Raw genomic sequence first — 22,035 nt, forward strand, 5'->3', positions numbered from 1 at the left:
ACAGTGGGCCAAGAGCTGAGTCCCCCCCAAAACACCTGCCTTTCCTTGGGTTCACCAGCTAAGGACTGATGAGTTATGTTGCTTTTCAGGGTCTCTCATCTTTTGCCCAAGACGTAAAAGGTATAGTAGTTGGGCGGTGCTGGAGGTCCCTTTCCTCCATCTCCTCTGTGAGAGCCTGGGAGAAGAGGCTGGTACGGGCTCCAAAGGGTCTGTGCACCAGGGCAGGCACGTGGGAGAGGGAGAAAATATCCCCGGTCTCTTTACTAATAATAGCCGGTTCACAAGCAGCTTCCTTGCTTCCAGGGCCTGAATTATCAGCTGTGACGGATGTATTTTCCTTCGGTCAGCTGCACATACCGGTGACCAACTTGTCTTGACAAGCCCGGGGGGTCATTGCTTGGGCCGACACTGCTGGCGTAGCACCACTGCTCTGCCCTCCTGGTGCTTTGGCCGGGGTAGAGACGCACTTTGCCGGTTGGGCTGCCGAAGGGGGTCTGAGCCCACCGGGGACGTGAAGGAATAGGAGGGGTTTGCTATATGTTTGCTTAAAACCTACTTTGGCTGGACTTAAGAGCAATTGATTTTCAACCTGTCTTTGCACCAAAACGCTGCAACCGTTCAGTTGCTCGGTTGAAACTATTGGATCACCTCTTCCTAACGCGTTATTTGATTTGCTTCGTCAAGCCCGTGAAGATAATAGCTTGCTTTAGCCTTTGATGTCCAGACAGCACAGAAGACGCTGCCACCCAGGGCCGGGGTATCCCCTGCGCCGTCGGGAGCGAGCGCTGGCCCAGGGCTGCTGAGGCTGTTGTTTCGGTGCGGGCTCGCTCATGATGGATGGGCTGTGTTGCTCCCCTGCCTTCTCCCTTCCTCGCTGCGCGGATTGCTTAGCTGGGTAAGTGTTTTTTTTTCCGGAGACTTGCCAGGTGCTGATCTGTTCCTGCTACGTTGCAGCTGCTCTTCCGTTGCGTAAATTGGGTAGGCGCTAACAGCTCGGACCTCGAACGCAGCTCCTCTGAAAGAGCAAGCGGCGTGACAGAGAGCTTGTCCTCTTGTCGGTTTTATTCCGAAATGTAAGGTGGGAAGTATTGCTTTTTTGCTGCGTGGTTTGCCTGGGAAGCCTGGCTGGTCCTTCTCCTGCATGGCAAGAAGAGCAGAACTGCGGCTGACCTGAGGGAAGAGGGGAATTTAGGTTCCCTGTTGCGTGATTTCAGGTGAGGATACTCTGCGTATTCGGGGGATGCTGTTTATGCACCACAGGGCAGGGCATAGAGATAAGCAAGGCAGTATGGAGAAGAGAAGACACTTAAACTCTTCCGATGGATAGAAATGGGAAGCAAGAAATGGCAAGCCTAAAGCAGGTGGTAGGATGCTGGCCACTGTGCATGTGTGTGGTTGCCCTCCACTGGTTGAAATGAGAATGATATCCCTGTGAGAGGGACTCTTTCTTGCCAAGATCATCTGCGATTCTTCAGATTGGCAATGAAGAGAGTCAGGAACGCGTCGGGTGCAGGGATGGGTTGTTTAGAAGTGGTCGGGGTGGCTGATCTCCCTTCGTCTGCCCACACTGGGCAGAGGGAACTTCTGAGTCCATGAAGCGGGAGGAGGAGTTGCCCCGTGCCGACGGATGCATAGAAGTCAGCGCTGTCGTTAAACATGGCCAAGGGTTGCAGAGGGACTTGGTGTCATGTCGAGGGATGGCAGGGGAGAGCTTGGCAAGACGTATGAGATGAGCTGGGGTGGATTCATTGGAGGGAAAGGCCAGAGAGGAGCAATTGGAAGCAAGTCAGAAGTGTTTCAGGAACACCAGTTTTGCCTGATGATAGTGGATGGGGTCGTGGTGGAAGAGGGGTGCAGGTGCTTGCAGCTGGGTATCAGGGCTTGGAGAAGCTGCAGAACACACGTTGCAGCAAGACACGGCTTGGGGCAATCTGCCAGCAAGGCATAATGCTCTGTGCGGCACATTGTATCTCAAAATATACAGCACAACCCCTTAGTCTCCTGGTCCATTCAGCAGAGTAAGCTTGAATTATTCATTGAGCTGGGAATTATGCAAAACCAGTGCAAGAAATGCCCTTGGTTTCATTCGGGAGCAAGGAACGGCAAACAGCTGAGGAGCTGTGAGAAGCCTCCCAAGATCACCCGCCTTGCGTTTGGCAGATGCACAGCTTGGGTGTACCTGGTATGTTGTCAGGCTGGGGTATGGGGAAGGGTGTTTGCACAGCCGTATGGTGCCATTGTGCACAGGGTCTGGCTAACACATGTGCTTGTGAGTGTTGTGAAAGAGAAAATAGCCCAGTTGTGTGTTTCCACCAATGCTGCAATTCCGGCCAACTTCAGTCGGATGACTATGCTGCCCCTTTCTCTCTTTGTTTTTGTTTTTTTTTAATGCAAAAACTTTTGGAGTAGAGACAGCACTGTGAACTGGGCAGCCTTGAGATCCTCAGCACTTACCTGGCCATTTTGGTGGAGGATCAGAGGCTTAGAGGATTCAAGGGAATCGTGTCTAGGACTTGTGGCTTCCTGTGCTGTGTTATACCATGTCCTTGAAGGCTGTGGCTGTTCTCTAACCCAGGTAATCCCGGTCAGCAAAACCAGTCCCTTGTGTTTAGTTGTTCTGGATCAAGACCAGTGTCACTCTCTAAAGGCTGGACACGTGAAAGGATTTGGGGAAATGATCGTGTACTGGCTGAGCACAGAGATGGGAGCAGAGGAGTCCTTAAAAAGATAGCTCTTGAAATATCTCTTAAAAGTCAGCCCAGCCCGTTTAATCATATACTGTTAGTCTCATGAATGTTTATCACCTCCTACAGGTATTAAGTCTTATGACACCCCTAAAAAAACCCCTAAAAACCCCCTTGAGGTTTAGCGTGAAAGTGCTGTATGTGTTTTAATTTAACTGATTTATTCCTCTGTCAAGCTGTAAACATTAGAGAAAAGGAAGCACGCTGCGCTAAGAGATTTTCCTCTGTCTCCAAGTCCTCAATTTAATGAAGAGCTTTTTATTATTATCACTATTATACATTAGAGCTTTATCCATTTCAGATATCTCCAGCAAACACTTTCACCTTCTCTTTGGTGTTTCTTATAGTCACAGAACAAATGAGGTAGGGAAGGACCTCTGGAGGTCTCTGATCCCCTGCACCAAGTAAAGCTCACTGCAAAGTTAGATCAGGTTGCTCTGTGCTTTGTCCAGGTGAGGTTTGAGCATCTCCAGGGATGGCTACAAGAATAACAGAAGAGATCATGTCAAAAGCTTTGCTAAAGCCAAGGTAATCAACATCCAGTGCTTTCTGCTCATCTACCAGGCCAGTCCCTTCATTATAGAAGGCAATGAGATGGGTGAGATGCAATTTGCCGTGGTAAATCCGTGCTGTTCCCAGCCACTTTCTTGTCCTTCGTGTCCCTGGGAATGGCTTCCAGGAAGGTTTGCTCCATCCATTCCTGCCCGCAGACTTTTGCCAGCAGCAAGGTGCCACGCGGGCAGCTGGCCAGGGCAAGTGCAGCCTTGGTTTCCTCTTTATTCGTACCTCTGAAGTACAAATATTCCCAAGAGTGAGCTTGTGTTGTCAGAGTTAACGCTGGGAAACTTACTGCAGATAACCTTGGCTTCGTCTTGACTTGGCTGCTCTTGGGCTTTCATTGCCTTAACTAGTGAAGCCTTTACAATTGCTTAGAGACACTTATGGCTGTTAGTATTTAAATAAAGGGATTAATTTCAGGCGTCCCACTGCTAAACTCGTATATCTGAAATTTGAAGAAGTGCCTTTTCCCTGTAAGGTGTGAACAAGCTCCAAAAACCAGTTGACTTGTATCAGCTAAATGGACTGTAACTCCTTGCGAGGAGCTGCTGAACTCTTCTGCATCGATTTACGCTTGCCAGGCAATGGAAACGATTACGTTGGTTCCACAAAGAGTAAATAGAGAGGGCATGAGCAGAGGAAGGTGCGTCAGGAAAGCCTGTCCTTTAAACCCACTACTGCTGTTGATTTTATTGACCATTTTGAGCCAGTCTTTTAACTTTTCCATGCCTTGATTTCCCTGCCTTTACTTACTTACTTCTTCCTTTTGGATTATTGAGGACTGCTTAGCGCTAATGAATAAAATGGCTGTCAAGGTAGGGTGCCAAGTGAATACAAACTATTTTATTTTTAGTGCCTTTTGAAATCTTGGACTTTTTGTTCTCCCTTTTATCTGTCTCTCTTTTTAATCACACGAAATAGAAATAAACTCAATCACAGCTGTTGCTGGGAAGGAATCATGAGGCCCATCCAGCTGGCTCTCTCGGGGCTGGCGCGGGATTGTTCCCTGTGCTGCATTTCAAAAGTACTTCATCTCATTTAGTCTTCTGCTTGGAGAGTGATGAGGGTCTCTCACTTCTGGCAGCTCTCTTCATTGATCCAAATGGAAAGGGTTATTTTTAGGTGTCTGTAAGTAAATGGACATCAGGCACCACAGAAAGGGAAAGGAGCTATTTTTGGAAACCCATCAGCACTGGTGAGCAGCCTTTGGCAGGTTCTGCTGCAAGTTTTGTCTTCAGTTGGGCTGTTTTGGTTAGTAACTTTTTATTGACGTCAGTGCCCTGTGAGCATGAGCACTGAGCACGATTTGTTGGGTTTAATTGCAGTTCAAATCTAGAGTTAGGAGCTGCAAGAGTTGTTGTCGTTGCATCAGCTTGCATGAATCATTCCTCCTAAACCAGCCTTGTTGGAGGAAAGCAGGACCGCGATGGGGGGGGGGGGGTGATGACTGAGCTGCAGCTCTGTCTCCATTGTATTACCAGCCCAAGCAGGTCTGGCAGCCCACGCAGCTGGCCTGGGCATCAGTTAGGCTTGAGCTGGAAGTTTTTTTGATCAGAGGATGCAGATCAACTTAGGTGTAACATGAGATACACCTCTAGTGGATGACTGCAGTGGAGACAAGCCCATAGAGATGTCCCGTATTTTGAGCCCTGCATGAATGTGCTGAAGACCTGGTTCCTGGTAGTGCTGTGCTGCAGGCTTCGGTGTGCTCTTGGGCAGGTTGGTGGCATTTGTTCTGCTTCTGTGCAATGCAGAAGGATGACATTTTCTCTGTTTTGTTTAGTCTTTTTGTGGACAGCGGCTGTCTCGTTGTGAGCCTGTGCACGGAGCTCGCTGATGCTGCGCGGAGCATTAGGTGCTCCAGTTTCACGGCTGGAAATGGGAGAGTGGGAGTCTGGGGGGCAGTGACTAAGCCTACACCATTACTGGTTGGATAGCTTGAAAAGCCCAAGAAGAAAACACTGTGCATGTGATGTAGTAGCCCATTATCTCCTTTTCCTCAGCAAAGACCCAGGTCTAATTTCAAAGGTCAGAACATGCTCTCACCTGGGTGTTCCAGGCCTTTTATGTAGTGCTGGAAAGCTATTACATAAAATTAGCTTGCTGCTCGGGGAAAGCTGATATTAGCTCCGTATTAAGACTCTTTCAAAGCTCTTGATCATTTACTTGATGGGCTCCTATTTAAGCTCTTGGGTACCAGGTAGAAAATGGAAGACAAATAGCATCTGATATTGTTTCCTGAATGAATAGAAAAATTGGGTGGTTTTTTTTGGCACATTTCCTGTTTTCCTAGTTTGATTTTTTTATTTTTATTTTTTTTTTAAGATCTCTAGTGAAGCTTTCCTAGGCAGGCCAATGGACTGACCCTAGAGTGGGATTCATTTTTTCTTTATCTGGACTTCCTGATGGTCCAAACGTGCTGGGGAGCATTGGGAAGGGGAACACGTGATTCTGAAGCAAGCTTAAATTGTAAAGCACATTCAGATCTGCTAGGCAACAGCATTGACACGTTTAAATAAATCTGCTGTTGAGTAATATGGAGTGACATATTGGGAGCAATTAAAAAAAAAAAAAGAAACCCAGCACAAATTTGGGAAATGACTGGAACAGAAACAGAACATAGATGTTACAAAAGACCTTGGATAGAAGACAAGGAGGGCTTCTCTACAAAAGGAGTGCATTGGAGATGCAGAATATCCATCAGGGATGATGAGACAACAGTGAAAGTGCAAATTTATGCTGAAATTGTCTATTGGCAGTAGGTGTTTTTACTTCTCTGCCAACACTGGAGGTCGTAAGGATTGAAAGGATTAGTTCTTTGTAGTTCAAGGAGGAGGTGAGCCCGTGATGGGACATCAGACAGTTTTGAGAAGGTAAGAGGGCCATTCTTGCTCACCTGGCTTTCTCACTGCTGTTCCTCTGGGTCTGTAGCGAGTCGGGTCAGAATCCCATTGTCCTAATCACTGCGTCAGTATGTAGTGCTGTCCTGGAGGAAGAGGGCACAGACCGAGTTAGGAGGTTATGGACCTGAAGCTGGTGAAGTAGCTTGTAAAGTTCAGCTGTGGAACTCACTGCTGCAAGAAGTCATGAAGCCAAGTGCTTGATGTGATTTTATTATTATTATTATTTATTTCAGCAGTTCTGACCTTTATATAGATAATACTGTTCGTGACTGATTGCTTTAAAAAAGTATTTTGGTGGGAAGCTTTTACTCTTCAAGAGCTCACGAGACTCTTATTTGCTTATTTGTTCTGAACAAGCTGCTCCGTGATTATGATTTATGAGTCTTTTGCACCAAAACAGCTGGAAATGGGCACTCAGGAGTAAAGAGTTGGACTAGATGGTTTGATCTGATGTAGCCATCCTTGTGCTTTTTTATTGTTTTTGTTGGATCCTACACAGTGGCCAAATCGCGTTGCAATTTTTCTGGCTGTCTTACTGACTCTTGTTGAAGCTGATGCCTTCGTGTCTGTCTGTGTGGCACCTTCACAGTGGCTTGGGCCCTTTTGTGGAGATAGTGGCTGTGTTATGGAGCCCTTCAAAGCTTGCGTTCGCAGACAGCTTTCCCAAGCTCTGGGAATGTCTCCTTTTTTTGGCTGGGTATCAGGTATTCAGTCTGGACGTGAGCAGCTCTGATTTTGTCCAGCGCATGGCAATAGTTAACTCCCGTGCTAGCCAACTGGTTACACTATTAAGCAGCAGTGGTGATGCTTTCCCTGCCTGTTGATCTCATGGCTTCTCATGGCCAGCAAAAGCCAAACTGCCAAGGGAAAAACATGCTGAGGTTTGTACATAAAAGCATTTGTCTATCGTCATCTTGCCTTTATCTTTCCATGAGCTGCACAGTCCTCAGGACCAGGGCGTCTCAGTGCCAGCGAGGGGACATCAGATGTGGCAGGGGTGATGTCCTCGGAGCTGTGGTGCCTTGGGAGGCCTTTGCACTGTGGGAGGTGCCTGCTGTTGTGCTAGGCACCACTGGGACCCTCCTGAGGCCTTTCTACAGATGCCCTCCTCATGAAATATGGACAGAAAAAGGGATGCAGACAGCCACTGACTTTGGAGGCCTGGGATTGATGGGAGGCAGGGAGGTATTGCGTTTCCAGCCCTGTCTCTGATCGGCCAGGGGACCTCAGACAAATCGCTTGGTCTCCACATGCTTTGGTCTCCTCCGGCCCCCGTAAAATAGGGATAACTGGAATAATTGTTGGAAATAGCCCAGAGGGACATTCCTTGTTCATTAGGATCTCTCAGCATCTATCACATGAATGTTTGCCAAACATAGGATGAGTTGGAAATGGTCTTTGGACCATTTTGGTCTTTGGACCATGGATGACGGCCAGGATGCTGGCAGCTTGCATTGGAAGCAGCTGCTTCCACTGCACTGGCCTTCTGCTGGCAGAGCATCTCCCAGCCCATTTCTGAGATGCTCTGAGGATACTTGGCCCCACTTATGCAGCAGAAATAGCTGTTGTGCGTTGGAGATTTCTGCCTGGAGTATTTTTAAGCCTGGTGCATCCTAGCCAAAGTAGGTTCAGCCTTCCCAAACACACCCCTGTGTTTACATTTGGATTCTCCTCACCTTCTGTTCTGAGCTGGCAGGTGGGACTGTGCATATTTAGGATTACTTGGGCAATCTCTAGGTGTGGCGCGTATCCACAATATGCTTGGTGGATGGTTCCTCTGGGTTTTTCTACCTCTGGCCCACAAAGGGGTATTAGCAATGTTAACTGTTGAGAGCCCTGTCAGTTATGAGTAAGATCTGTCCTGCATGTCCTCCTGCTAATTCAGAGAAGCTCTTAAGCCATTAACTCTGCACAAACTTGGCTGTTTTAGGCTGCTTCTTGCTAGGATCGGTCTTAAACTCATCACAGTAGATGACTAGCTAAAGCCATTTGGACATAATATGATTGCATCAGACAAATTGTCCCAAAGCCACAAGATATTTAACTAGCCTGCATCTTTGATAGCAATTAATAAGAATTTCTTTAAAAAAAGCACTTTTGCTAAGCATTACACGTTGTTTAATATTGTTAGAGTGTTCTAATAAAATGGGACTTTGGATCTAGTCCCATCTGTTAGTATTCCAGTGACTTTTGAACCCATCAGATGAATTCACTCAACTTAGGAGTTCACCAAGGCATTAACTCCCTAGAAGTATCCTGAAAACAGGAAAGTGATACTGCTCTGCGGTGTCTGTGTTGCAGCCATCCGTTACAGGGTATTGGACACCCGCTTGAAGGCATCAGACAGTAAGAATTCAGGCTTCGTTTGTGCTGTTGTCCCCAGAAGCACTTGTTGGGGGCTACGTTGAGACAACAAATTGTATTTTTCTGTGTATGAGTACAATGCTGAGCATTGCGGGAACCATTACAAGTTGCAGACTACATTAGTCATCATTCCCGTTGTTTCTTCAGCTAGCTAACGGGGCAGCATTAGGTTTGGGAGAGCAGCTGGGAGATGCCTTTGGACCAGGCTACGTGATTGACAGGCTTTGGTTTCAAAGGTGTAGAGGATTTTTTAATAAAACTCACATGAGCAGTCAGGCTTTGGTGCCTTGGCTTGTTAAGGCGATGTTGAAGCTAAAAGCTCTGGTGGGTCTCAACTTACCTGGGCCGAGTCTTTCCGTAGGGGTTGCTCGGGAGGCTGGAGGTGAGTCACGCGGAGGCCAGGCTCCAACTCAGGAGGGATGTGGAGGAGCTGGATAACGGGCTGGTGGCCTTGATCTGCACAAGCTTTCGCGGGCAGAGAGAGGAGGTGGGTTGTGGCAGAGGGCGGATGGGAGAGCCCGAACGGGAGACAGTGGGATGCAGAAAAGGTGGTGGGAGCCAGGCAGGGAAAAAGATCTCAGCAGCTGCGTTTTGGGTGGCTACTACTGTATCCTGCAGCTGTTCATTAGAAAATCTGTTTATGCCACAGGGAGTTTTGGAGTCTCTGAAGCTGACACAGTTTTAATAGACAAAGACATTTTGAGTGCAGCACATCTGCTCAGGGATGCTGAGGAGCGGCCTTCATGCTGCAGGGCCATTGGCTGAAGGATTTTGTCATGCTTTTTTATTTTAAGCCCTCCTTTCTTTTACCGGAAAAACTAATTTTTGAGGTCAAAAGAAGTACTGTGTTTGCTCATTAAGTTTGCAGCCGTTAAACAAGCCTGCCTTACGGTCCCAAACATCCGTGAGTTGCCAGCCTTGAGAGTTTGCAGAATCACCTTCCGTTTTGCTGGATCCCAAAGCAAGGTTCCCCTTGCAGGGGTGCAGAGCAGTAGTTAGGTGAGGAATATACTGCACAGCATTAGGAAACAGAAAAAGTGCAAATATGGGATCACACTTAGGCTTCCCGGAGCACGGTGGGTTTGCTGGTACCTGCTGAGCCCCAGACATGAGCTGGACTAGTGGTAAAATAATGCAATAAAAATATTGAGTGGGAGAAATTGTGCGTATTAAAATTTTATTGAACTTGTGAATTTTGCTATTAAGTTTCTTCCCTTTCTGTTAAGTTTCAGATGTTAAGAAGCCTAATTGGTGGCCAGTCTGTCAGGGCTATGTCTTGCCTGAACAGCAGCTGTTAACCTGTGGGGAAGGAGAAGTCCCGGTGGGAACCTGAGCACGGGCCTCAAGCTAATCTAATGCTCAGCCTAATCAATGCTCAGTCTAACCAGCTTAACTTTTATAACCTGTGGCCTACCATAGTCTTGTTTGGTGACTGAGTCTAGTTTGTACAGGTGAAAAATTAATTCCTTCCTTTCTTGGGCCTGGATCCTCTTATTTCTCTTCCCCAACACCTCTCTTACACTGTTGTGCTTAACAAAGGCCTAAGTTAGTTTTTCATAACTTGTCCACAAAAATCTGTTATTAGTACATCTCCTGCGCTGTGTTTTCTTTATGTCTTTCTACGTATCCTTTATGATAGGAGCAGTCTCTGTGCGGAGTGCGCAGGAGAGTTGGGACCTCCTAAATGCTCCTGAAGGCCTTCATGTCCCTGCAGAGCCAAGAGGACCAGCATTACCTGGAGGTGGTCACCTCTCCCAGGGAGCGTTTTTGGCACTCTGGGGTCACTGACCCTGTTAGTGGCATTTCAGGGTGCCGCTGCCCAATGTTGTCTGCAGCCTGTCTCTGATCCTGCCTTTTGCAGCGACTGGGTGTTGTTGGTCTTCTCCAGCCACACAGCTTGACCTGCGACTCGCTTTGTCATTTATGTTTCTTTACAATATCTATTAAGCGAAGCACAGGGCACCAGTGACAAAGCAGCGCAGAGCGCGCATCAAATTGTTCAGCATTTCAAATCCAAGCTACGAGTTCGCTTTGCAGAAATTTCATTATCTTGCATTCTGCTGGTGCTTATCTTCTATCATACGCTTTTCTGCAGGTTAATAACTTTGTTAAGCACACCCACAAGCTGCAGGCACCATGTTTCATTCTGTCTGTGCATCTTTAACGGACGTATTGGGCCACTTCCAAGTCTCCACTTCGTGTTCTTGCCCAGACTTTCGCTAGCCCTCCAAACCGCAGATGTCCTGTCCGTTAAGCTGGGCTCTCACAGCTGGAGTCACCCTGCCAAGTCTCTCTTTGCTTTGAGTGACTACAGTAATTAGATTTCATTTATTTACTTAGGCCATCTTGGCATTGCTTTAGCTGGCAGAGATCTTTGCAGAAAGGTCCGTCTCAGTGGCGTTCCTTGTTTTCAGGTGGGGAATTTGTCTGGCGCAGCAGCACGTTAGCGAGGAAGCTACAGGCTGTGTAGCTTTCTGCAGCACATGGGTACCTCGCACAGGAGGGAGATCTGTAGATGCACTTCATGGTGCTCCCTAAATGTCTTACGGGTGGACTGTGCCCTGGGGAGCTTACAGGTTAAACAGATGAGAAAGAAGATGGCAATGCATGCCCGTTCAGCATGACTTCGTTACCACTGACCCCATAGTAGACAAGCTGCTGAAGTATGGGCTGGGTCAGCCAGTTTTCAGTCCACCTCAGTGACTGCTTAACTGTCAGGCTCAGGGTTGTGATCAGTGGAACGAAGTCCAGCTGGAAACCAGTCACCAGTGGTGTCCCTCGGGGGTTGATACTGGGGCTAGTACTATTTAACATCTTCATTAATGACCTGGATGAAGGGACAGAGAGGTCCCTCAGCAAGTTTGCTGGTGATACAAAACTGGGAAGAGTGGCTGATACACCAGAGGGCTGTGCTGCCATTCAGAGGGACCTCAGCAGGCTGGAGAGATGGGCAGAGAGGAACCTCATGAAGTTCAATAAAGGGAAGGGCAAAGTCCTGCCACTGGAGAGAAATGATGGCATGTACCAGTACAGGCTGAGGGATGACTGGCTGGAGAGCAGGTTGGCAGAGAAGGACCTGGGGGTGGTCCTCCTCTGCTCAGGGCGTGGGGAGGCCACCCTGGGAGTGCTGCATCCAGTTCTGGGCTCCCCAATACAAGAGAGACATGGAGCTACTGGAGCGAGTCCAGTGAAGGGCCAGTAAGATGATTTAGGGGCCTGGAGCATCTCTCATCTGAGGAAAGGCTGAGAGTGCTGGGATTGCTCAGCCTGGAGAAGGGAAGGCTTCAGGGGGATCTGATCAATGTGTATAAATATCTGAAGGGAGGATGTAAAGAGGACAGGGCCAGACTCTTTCAGTGGTGGCCAATGGCTGGATGAGAGGCAATGGGCGCAAACTGAAACACAGGAAATTCCACTTGAACACCAGAAAACACTTCTTCACTGTGCGGGTGGTCAAACCCTGGAGCAGGCTGCCCAGAGAGGTTGTGGAGTCTCCATCCTTGGAGATATTTGAAAGCTGTCTGGATAGAGTCCTGGGCAACCTGTTGTAGGTGACCCTGCTTGGGCAGTGGGTTGGCTCAGATGATCTCCAGAGGTCCCTGACAACCCCAGTGACTGTGATTCTGCCACAGGATGGGGACAGAAGGGCCTGTTCTCCACCTGGTTCTTGTTCAAGGCTTAGTTTTTGTTCGAGATGTGATTTCACCAGAAGCAGTTATGCTCGTATGAGGCCAATCTACTCTAAAGTACATGGTCCAAAGTCCACCCATGCAGAAGTGCTACGAGTCTAACCACAGAGAAATAGTGGGTTTGGCACACTGTTATGGTCAAAGGGGGGACAGCTTTTAAACAAGCCCAGCAGAGGCACAGTTACTGGGCAATATCTTTCTCCTGAAACTTTTGCAAGTGGTGAAGATGCCAGGTTTGTTGGGCCACAGCATTGCATGCCTGTGAGCGCAGCAGAAATTCATTTAATGTCCCTCACCTAATTGGGACTGTGCAACTCGAGAGCATGGTAATGAGAAAGGGGCTTTTACTCGTAGGTCCCTATTTGACTCTAGTCCAAATAAATTGAGTCCTGGCATGGTTCTCTTTGCATGTTTGAATTTCCAGCCCACTTTGTAATGAACTGTGTCGGATAAGGATCCGCCTGCTATATAAATATGGGTGATTACGATGCGTCAGGTAACGCAGTGATTTGGCATGATCGATTGGGCTGTCTGGGATGGAGCTGCCTCCACTTAAGTGGTGATGAAGCGTTCTCCGAAAAGCTTAGAAGGCCGTTAGCTTGCCAGTGAGGCTGCGGGACGCTCCCTACTCCTTGGATCAAAGGCACTGTTGAGCGGAGGAGAAAGCCTGCTGTTGAACACACACGTAACTGGGAGGACAGGGAGAGGGGGGAAGAGCTTGAATGGAGAAGGGGGGACGTTTGGAGATGGTTACAGCATCACAGAATGGTTGGGGTTGTCAGGGACCTCTGGAGATCATCTAGTCCCACCTCCCTGCTCAAGCAGGGTCACCCAGAGCACTTTGCCCAAGATCGTGTCCAGATGGCTTTTGAATATCTTGAAGGATGGAGACTCCACAGCCTCTCTGGGCAACCTGGTCCAGTGCTCTGTTACCGTCACAGTGAAGAAGCTTTTCCTTATGTTGGCCCCAGTGCGCTGGCTGTGTAGTGCTGACAAATTTAGAAGAATGAACTTTTCAACATCTCTGGGGCAAAGACATTGTAAATTTGAGCTTAATTGCGACCTGAAGCGTCTATTAGAGAGTGGGAGCCTGAATCCTGGCATGTGGTTGTCCGCTGCCAAGGAGGGGTGATGATGGGTGTTTTAGGGAGGTGAGCAAGGTTTGTATTTTTGCCTGGGGGAAAATAACGTGCCTGAGCTGTCGAGGGCTGAAAACCACAACGCATACCAAGAGCTTGAGCTGTCTCGCAATGTCAGTGTTTGGAAAGGCAGCCTGCTCCTCCTGCCCAGGGTTGACCTCTGCGTGCTTCCCTCGTACGGCTCAAAGCGCCTGGCTCTTCGCTGTGGTTTTACCTCCAGACACTTCTTGTTCATTAATTACTGCAAGGTAAAAGCGAAGCGAACCCTCCCCTCCTCCCACACCTAATTTATCCCTTTTAGCTGCAAAGGAAAGATCGGCTGTACACCTGCTCCTCGAGGAGCTTGGGCCGCTGCTCGGAGCTATGCTATGGAGCAAAACACCTGCTTCCTAGGTGTATTTTCCACGTACCAAAAAACGTTTAGCACTTTCCTAAATGGGAATGCGGTGGGCGATGCATCGGCCGTCGTGTGCTCGTATGTATTTACCAGGAGCCATTGTCAGCTCTGCCGTGTGATTCCTTGCTCTGAGATTTGACCCAAACTGTTGAAAAGCTGTAAACCAGTCTGTCCGTTCTTCACTTGTCCACCTTGAAGTGGTTGCGGTTCCCCTTTGCTTTGCAGGCAGGGAAGTGAGGCATGAGGGATGGACCTGGGCGTTGTCCAGCTGAGGTTTGAGTATCTCCTCTTCTCCTCTCATGCAGGCCAGCTTTGGCCAAAGCAGGTAGTGGTTTGAGCAGCAGTTTGATGGCACTTCCCACCTCCACGTGCTTTTTCATTCTGCCCATGCCAGAGCCCTGCAGGCCTGGTGGCTGCGACCATGGACAGGTCTGGGCTTGCAGGTAGCGAGCAGGAGGAACCAGCACTCCCAACCCTTTTGGTCCTCTCTGTCCCCTCCCAGCCCGTCCTCTAATGATGTTCCCCAATTCTCTCTCTGTGCCTCTTGTTTCCTCCCTGGCACGAGGCAACTTGACCTTTCATCCTTGAGGCAGCAAAAGTCCATTTTCTCTACAGTCCTAGGAAGGCCTGACTCAGCTCTACCATCTCTTTTAGGTGTTGATATCCCTGTTTACCTGTCATAGGTGCTCAACAGTATCAGAAGCAGGAGATCTGCTTCATGGGGTCTCACCAGTTGGGGTTATCTGGCTGCTGACGCTCTTCTCCTCCTGGTTTTGTTGTCTTGCGTCTTTAGAAGTGGGAACTGCTTCTGAGAAGGGTCCGATGCTGAACTTGCCTGCTGGGGCTCCACCACCAGCAGCAGAGAATTAATGCTGATTGTAAGGAGCCTTTCAGCAGCTGCAGCAGACTGATCCACTTGTTTCGTGCCCAGACAGCGTGCAGGTCCTGGCACCGAGCAGCTCAGAGGTGGAAAGCTCACATTGAGGGCTGGCTTCCTCGAAGGGCAGCAGCGGCTACGGCACTGAGTGCCCTTCACCACCGGGAACATGGGGCAGAAAGGGATTTTCAGAGGCCTTGGCTTCAAATCCACTTCCAAACCACCCCTCTGATCCCAGGGTCTGTCCTGTTCCCGCATATCAGACTGATGGAGGCTCTGCAAAGGAGAGAAAGAAAAGCTCTTGGAAGTTTCCGCATCTTCTGTTCAAATGGGATTTGTCTCCGTAGCACTTTCTCCTGTCCAGACAAGCTGCAGGGCCTCTTTTCTGCATGCAGGAGCTCTGCTGCCTGCAAAGGACATGTGACGACCTGGTGAAGTGTCCAGGAGCCGTGGCCACCCTGTCCCGGTGGATCATAGCCTGGATTCCCTTCTGGGAATGATCTTTTAGGTGGAGTAGTAAAACGTCAGGTTTGGCGTTCATGGAGCTCCACGCATCGTAAACCTTTCCTGGTTTGGATGAAAGCTTTTCAAAGAAGGGGATGCAGTTTATCCCCTGAATTTACGGATTACAAAACCTTTTACCTGTTGTGGCAGCGTTGATCTTAGCCTGGGAGGATTTTTTGGTACCTGCGAGCTTTCGAGAGGGTGCAAATCCCCAGCGATGATCCTGCAGGCTGTATCACACAAAGCATTTCAGAGGGAGTTTTTCATCTGCTTCTTTTAAAGATCTGCTCTCAACCATACCTTAAAGCACGCACCTAACAGATTTATTCTCCCTGTTCAACTGCAAAGAGAAAATCCTCCCAGTGCTCCTGTTCCCAAAGTGATCCGAGATTTGGGGTGTAATCCGTTTCTTTGAGAGCATTAGCATGGAGGGAGTTATCATTGCCGAAGGGCTGTTTTGTGTTCATTTCTTTTCTGTTTCGCGTAAAAACACCGTTCTTCATTGGCACCGAGAAAGGGGGGGGGGGGGAAATGTTGTGTTTTATTTAGCCAAAGCATAAAGATTTACACTTTTTCTGCTGCTTTTTTAAAAAAAGATGATTTTTATGTGATTTTGTTTTTAGCGCTGGTGAAAAAGAGACTTGGCAATAGGAACTGTCTCTCCAAGACGGGACAGATAAAGCAAAGGAGCCACTAACGCACTTCCCGACAGCCTTCGCCGTTCATCAGGAGGGAGAGCCTGCGTGACACAGGTGGGTATGTTGGGTCACCCCCCCCGCGACGGCCAGCAGAGTGGAAAATTAGAAAATTAGGGGGGGTTGTGGTGACAGTGTTGTGGCAGTGACACTGCAGACCTATCAGTTGGCGAGGCAGGAAGGGGAGGACAGCTTAGAAGGACCGTGGTGACAACGGTTGCAGACCTGTGGTGGCAACGGCCTCCCGAGCACCCATGCATCAGACCAGCCTGGCTCTTTTAGATAGAAACGCAAAACAAGGGAGAACCTCAGCTCTGCCCATAACCCCCTTGTCATGGGGAGCCCTCGCTGCAGAGGTGAGGAAAGCTGGGACAATATCCCTGGATTTGAACTCCAATGTGGCACTGTGCCTGAACAGCAATGTAGTCTCTTAGTCCTGTGCTGAGCGAGGAAAACTGCGCTCTGCAAGCCCATCCTGCCAAAGAAGTTGGTCAGATTGGCATTTGGGAAGAGGTGGTGGTAATTATTAAGCTTCTGATTTCCCAAGAGCTGCTCCTGCCTCTCTTCTGGTGTGTAATTGGGTCTAGCAGGCAGCAACGTTACGTTGTAATGTCAAGAGAAGTTTCTCTGCGTGGGGCTTTGCTGGTTGAAAGGACTAGTTAGCACTTGGGAGTGGGACGGATGGGTTGGCCGGACAGCCCAGCAACTAACACAACCGTCCTTCTCCCAGATTTCGTTTTGGGAACTATGGAAATCAGCAGCCTGTTACCCCAGGGCTGCTTATTGCTCTTAAATACTACACTGGTAAAACTGCCGTTTGGGGTTGGTTTGTTTTTTTAAGTCCTAATAACAACATGTTACAACCACAGGCTCTATCTAGTTGATGAAGAATAAAGTCCTAGTAACAAAGAAGAGTCTGGAAGTGTCTAAAGTGCTTTATCACCAGCACGTATTTCATCCTGACAGTCGATATTTTAACTGATCCCAAGCCATGCGTGGTGCATTGCCAATCCCTCGCCAGCCTCTGCTAGCCTCTCCTGTGTGGTCGCTTCCAAGCCAGCAGCAGGGCTAGTTTGTCAGCCTCACGTTTCGGGGCGTATGGATTTTTTTAAATTCACGGCCCACGTTTTTAGGTCAGGAGGATAAAGTTTGTCTTGCGTCAACTGAAGTAGAAGGACTGGAGGAGCCACTGGATGGATTAGATGGCGGAGCAGCTGCAGAGGATCATGTGCAGGGTGATAGCCTGGGTTTAGCCTTTCAAGAACCCCTCGTTGCTATTTTAGGGAGGCCAGTTTGCCTTTTCAGCACTGTTTTGGACTTGCAAATGGGTAAGACAGCTAAAATGGAACAAGATTTAGATGCAGGCTAAACAGTTTTCTCTGGCCAGTGCGAAGCAGCCCGTGTGCCCGCACCTCCCTTTCCTTTCCTGGCCCGTTTTTGATCCCTCGTTACCGTGTTGGCTCAGCACCTTGCAGTGTTTGACCTCATTTACCCCATGGCACCCCCAAAGAACCAGCAGAGCTTGTTTTCCCTTGCATGCCTTGAAGTTAAGCCTTTTTCAGATTCACTGGTGTTCGAGTGAGTGTGTGCTTTGGCATTTCCCCCAGGAAAAGCGTTAACAGAGCAACTCATCTCCTCACCAGCTGTTTGCAGAAAACTGGTAGCAGTTCTGGGCCCTTTGCAGCCCCTATAAGACTGGGTCAAAATCGCAGGGACTGACCGACTGGCACATGGACTTTATTTCCTGGGGAGAGCATAAAAAACACACAAAAAATTTTTTTGTTGCTCACGAGCTGGGGATTTGCAGTCATCGCCTGCCTCTCGCAGCCCGGGCACGCAGAAGTGGGTGTACAGAAAATCCCATCAAAACGTTCAGCCGGGAGAGCCGTGGCCTCCCCCATCTGCCCAGACGAGCTACTGAGATCTGAGAAAGCTGGTTTAGCCTTTTCCTGACTTTTTAGCCTTTTTGTCCTCCCCACTTTCTGAGATTTACGCCAGTGCCATTTGCCGGGCAACGTTATGAATTTACAAGGTGCCTTAATTTCTGGTGTTTGTACTGCTGCACAGCTCCCCGGTTGTGGGCCAGGCTGGGGGAGGATTCCCATTTAGTCATGGGGCATTAATTTACCAACAACAAAAGGCCCTGTAACGAAATCGGCCTAGGAATTGGCCGTGTTATCAGTGCACGTGTTGTTTCCCCTTTAATTATATTTTTCTTGGTTAAAAATAAATCTGTTTATTTTCTGGCGCACACATGTATACTACGCTGAAAATTATTCCCGACTTCTCTCTGCTCCTTTAAAGTGAATTTCTGTTTTGCTTTGGCCAGTTTTCTCTGGTTTAGCTGCGATTCGCTCCCTTGCCTCCGTTCTGCTAGTTCTCCATGAGCAGATGAGAGGAGTGTTAAATAGATTTAGTGAAAAGATGGCTGTCACCGGTATAGATGACTCCCTAATTAAAAATTAAAGAGGAAATCGCCATCAGGTGACGCTTCCCATGCGGCTGGATAAGAGTTGACAGTAAGCCCAGCCGAGCAGATATCCCAGAAGCTTATGTACCTTGAAGGAGGTTGGTAAAAGGGAGGGAGACTGTTCTGGTGGCCAGCATGTCCATCTGGCCTAGGTTCAAATCTCTAGTTTGCTGGCATAGACCTAAGAGTCAAAGCTAAATTTGCCGTGTCCTTGGTTTTTATGCCCGTGCTATTGGCTCTCTGTTAACTCAGTGCAGCAGCAGGGTTTTGCAAGTGAAAAAGGCAGATCTAAGCAAGCTGATGCAGTACCACGCAGATACTAGCTCCAGTATCCCAATTTAGACCAGCCCCCTTTCTCCAGTTTTGGCCAGAAAAAACATCTTGTATGCAAGCAGCCTGCTGGGGTAACTGTAAGCACCACGAGTGCATCCTCGTGCAACTTTTTATTACAACAAATCAAGATTTTCCAGCAGGAAACGAAAACAAAACACTTCATCTAAAAATTCCTCATCAGCTCTAGTCACTGGACTGGAACAAGAGCGATTGCACTCAGACACGCGGCAGAAATTCGCAGCTCTGCTGTGTCCCATGGTCACAACGTGCCATGGAAAGGCAGGTAAAGAAAGCAGGTGTGTGTTCCCATCGCCGTTTTGGGCAGGGGAAGACGGGGGCATGCACGTGTTAAGCAGCTTGTCCACGGTTGCACGGCGAGACGGGGCAGCAATAGGAAACCAGATCCAGGGGCTGCGATTTTCCAGTCTAGACACTGAAGCGTGTAACGCTGATGAAAAGCAGAAGTGCTCAGAGAAAGCTGCGTGGCCGTGTCTAATGAATCCCATCGCTTTCTCAGGTTTACCGATACGAACCCAGGAGGTGTTAGACATGTACAAATATTGCTCTTTGGTAAAAACGACAGTTGCTTTTAAAAAACTAGCAGCCTTAGGTTGCTAAGAGGTGATTTTTTTTTTGCATTGTCTGAATATACGATTTTTCTCTTGTAGGAATGGCAGAGCATCAGCAGTGCTGCAGTGATGCAGGAGACTGACGTTCGCACGAGTCTCTCCTGGCTCATTTTCCACCATGGCTGTTGCCTCCGCATATTCATCGGATGGTAATGCCGGATGCCGAGAGCAGCGGTAGAGTTTGGCTTGATCCCACTGTGTTTCTCCTGCGCTGGCTGAGACTTTGTATCACCATGACAACGCTGTGACACTTCTCGCAACAGCTACCCACAGATCAAGGGTGGGCTGGGGGTGGTGAGAAGTTCCATGATTGATTCGAACTGGATCAAAAGTTGCAGTGGCAACGCAAAGACTGTCGCAAAGCCGCCGTCAGGACAAGAAGATGAAATTTCCATTCTATTGGCTTCTCGATAAGCAGGCACAATAACGTTTCTTTCTAGAGACTCGCTGTAAGAGCTCTTTTGGTTATGGCTACTGATCCAACGTGATTGGGCGCGCGCCGACTCTCGAACTCATGACTGGATATACGATGTTGCGGAATGGGGGAGTGGGGAATGGAGGCCAGCCATGGGTGTTGAGATGGTCCAGTCGGATCCGGCTCACCTGGCTTAGTTTCACCCTCTTTATTATCCTCGTCTTCTTTCCCCTCATTGCCCACTACTACTTGACCACCATTGATGACGCGGACGACGCTGGCAAGCGCATCTTTGGCCCTCGGACCGGCAACGAGCTTTGCGAGGTGAAGCATGTGCAAGACCTGTGCCGCATCCGCGAGTCGGTCAGCGAGGAGCTGCTCCAGCTGGAGGCCAAGCGGCAGGAGCTCAACAGCGAGATCGCCAAGCTGAACTTGAAGATCGAGGCCTGCAAAAAGAGCATTGAAAATGCCAAGCAGGACCTGCTGCAGCTGAAGAACGTCATCAGCCAGACGGAGCATTCCTACAAAGAACTGATGGCCCAGAACCAGCCAAAGCTCTCCTTGCCAATCCGGCTCCTGCCAGACAAAGACGATGCGACCTTTCCTTTGCCAAAATCCAACCGGAACTGCAGGCTGCACAATTGCTTTGACTACTCACGATGCCCGTTGACGTCTGGCTTTCCAGTCTATGTCTACAACAGCGACGATTACCCTTTTGGTAGTTCCTTAGACCCTTTAATTAAACAAGCCTTTGAGGCGACTGTCAGAACTAATGTTTATGTTACTGAAAATGCAAATATTGCTTGTGTGTATATAATTTTAGTGGGGGAAATGCAAGAGCCCGTAATGCCAAAACCTACTGAACTAGAGCAACAGTTGCACTCTTTGCCATATTGGAGGACTGATGGACATAACCATCTCATCATCAATTTATCAAGGAAATCGGAAACTCAGAATTTTATTTACAACATCAGCACAGGGCGTGCCATGATTGCTCAGTCCACCTTTTATGATGTGCAGTATCGACCAGGGTTTGATATTGTGGTATCACCTCTGGTCCATGCTATGTCGGAACCCAACTTCCTAGAAATCCCACCCCAGGTGCCAGTCAAGCGTAAATATCTGTTCAGTTTCCAGGGAGAGAAGATCGAGTCCCTCAGATCTAGCTTGCAAGAGGTTCGCTCCTTTGAAGAGGAAATAGAAGGCAATGCCCCAGCTGACTATGACGATCGGATCATCACCACCTTGAAGGCTGTTCAGGACAGCAAGTTGGACTTTGTTTTGGTGGAGTTCACGTGTAAGAACCAGCCTAAGGCAAGTCTGCCCACTGAGTGGGCTCTGTGTGGAGAAAGGGATGACAGACTAGAGCTACTGAAGCTATCTACTTTTGCACTGATAATCACCCCAGGGGACACCCACCTGGTGATCTCCGCCGGGTGTGCCATGAGACTGTTTGAGGCTCTGGAAGTTGGAGCCATCCCGGTGATTCTTGGAGAGCAAGTTCAGCTACCCTACAATGATGTGATCCGGTGGAACGAGGCAGCCTTAATCATACCAAAGCCACGTATCACAGAAGTGCACTTTCTTCTGAGAAGCATTTCTGACAACGATCTCCTTGCCATGAGGAGGCAAGGCCGCTTCTTGTGGGAGACCTACTTCTCCACCTCCGACAACGTGTTCAGCACAGTCTTAGCCATCATAAGGACTCGAATCCAAATCCCGGCTGCTCCTATCCGAGAAGAAGCTGCCGTGGAGATTCCACATCGGTCCGGCAAAGCTGCTGGTACAGACCCCAATATGGCAGACAACGGTGACCTGGACTTGGGGCCTGTGGAAACAGAACCACCCTATGCATCTCCCAAATATCTCCGCAACTTCACCCTCACCGCAATGGACATCTACAGGAATTGGAATTCGGCTCCTGGGCCTTTCCACCTCTTCCCCTATACTCCCTTCGATCCCGTTTTACCATCAGAAGCAAAGTTTTTGGGGTCTGGGACTGGATTTCGACCAATTGGTGGAGGAGCAGGTGGCTCTGGGAAGGAGTTCCAGGCTGCTTTGGGTGGCAACGTCCCCCGGGAACAGTTCACAGTAGTGATGTTAACTTACGAGCGGGAGGAAGTGCTGATGAACTCCCTGGAGAGGCTCAATGGTCTCCCCTACTTAAATAAAGTGGTGGTAGTGTGGAACTCTCCCAAGCTTCCCTCTGAGGATCTCTTATGGCCAGACATTGGTGTCCCAATCATGGTAAGAAAAACGTGGATACTATTGCCTGACTTATGCGGGGTTTTGGGTGTTAAAGTCGGCCGTAACTGTTC

General features: G+C 48.8%; 1 protein-coding gene across 12 annotated transcripts in view; it reads left to right on the forward strand.

The window, feature by feature from the left end:
- EXTL3 (exostosin like glycosyltransferase 3) overlaps positions 1-22,035 on the forward strand; it is a 142,297-nt gene that overhangs the window by 94,685 nt on the left and 25,577 nt on the right. For 11 of the 12 annotated variants that reach the window (XM_064508254.1, XM_064508257.1, XM_064508255.1 and 8 more), the window contains 2 exons: positions 15,799-15,927; positions 19,342-21,964. In XM_064508254.1, coding sequence (XP_064364324.1) covers positions 19,817-21,964 — 2,148 coding nt within the window. In that variant the 5' untranslated portion in view covers positions 15,799-15,927; positions 19,342-19,816. Of the gene's footprint in view, positions 1-2,462; positions 2,576-15,798; positions 15,928-19,341; positions 21,965-22,035 lie in introns of those variants that run through there. The other variant, XM_026101983.2, reaches the window with a different exon arrangement.

Source organism: Dromaius novaehollandiae, chromosome 3 (genome assembly GCF_036370855.1).
Source record: "Dromaius novaehollandiae isolate bDroNov1 chromosome 3, bDroNov1.hap1, whole genome shotgun sequence".
NCBI lineage: Eukaryota > Metazoa > Chordata > Aves > Casuariiformes > Dromaiidae > Dromaius > Dromaius novaehollandiae.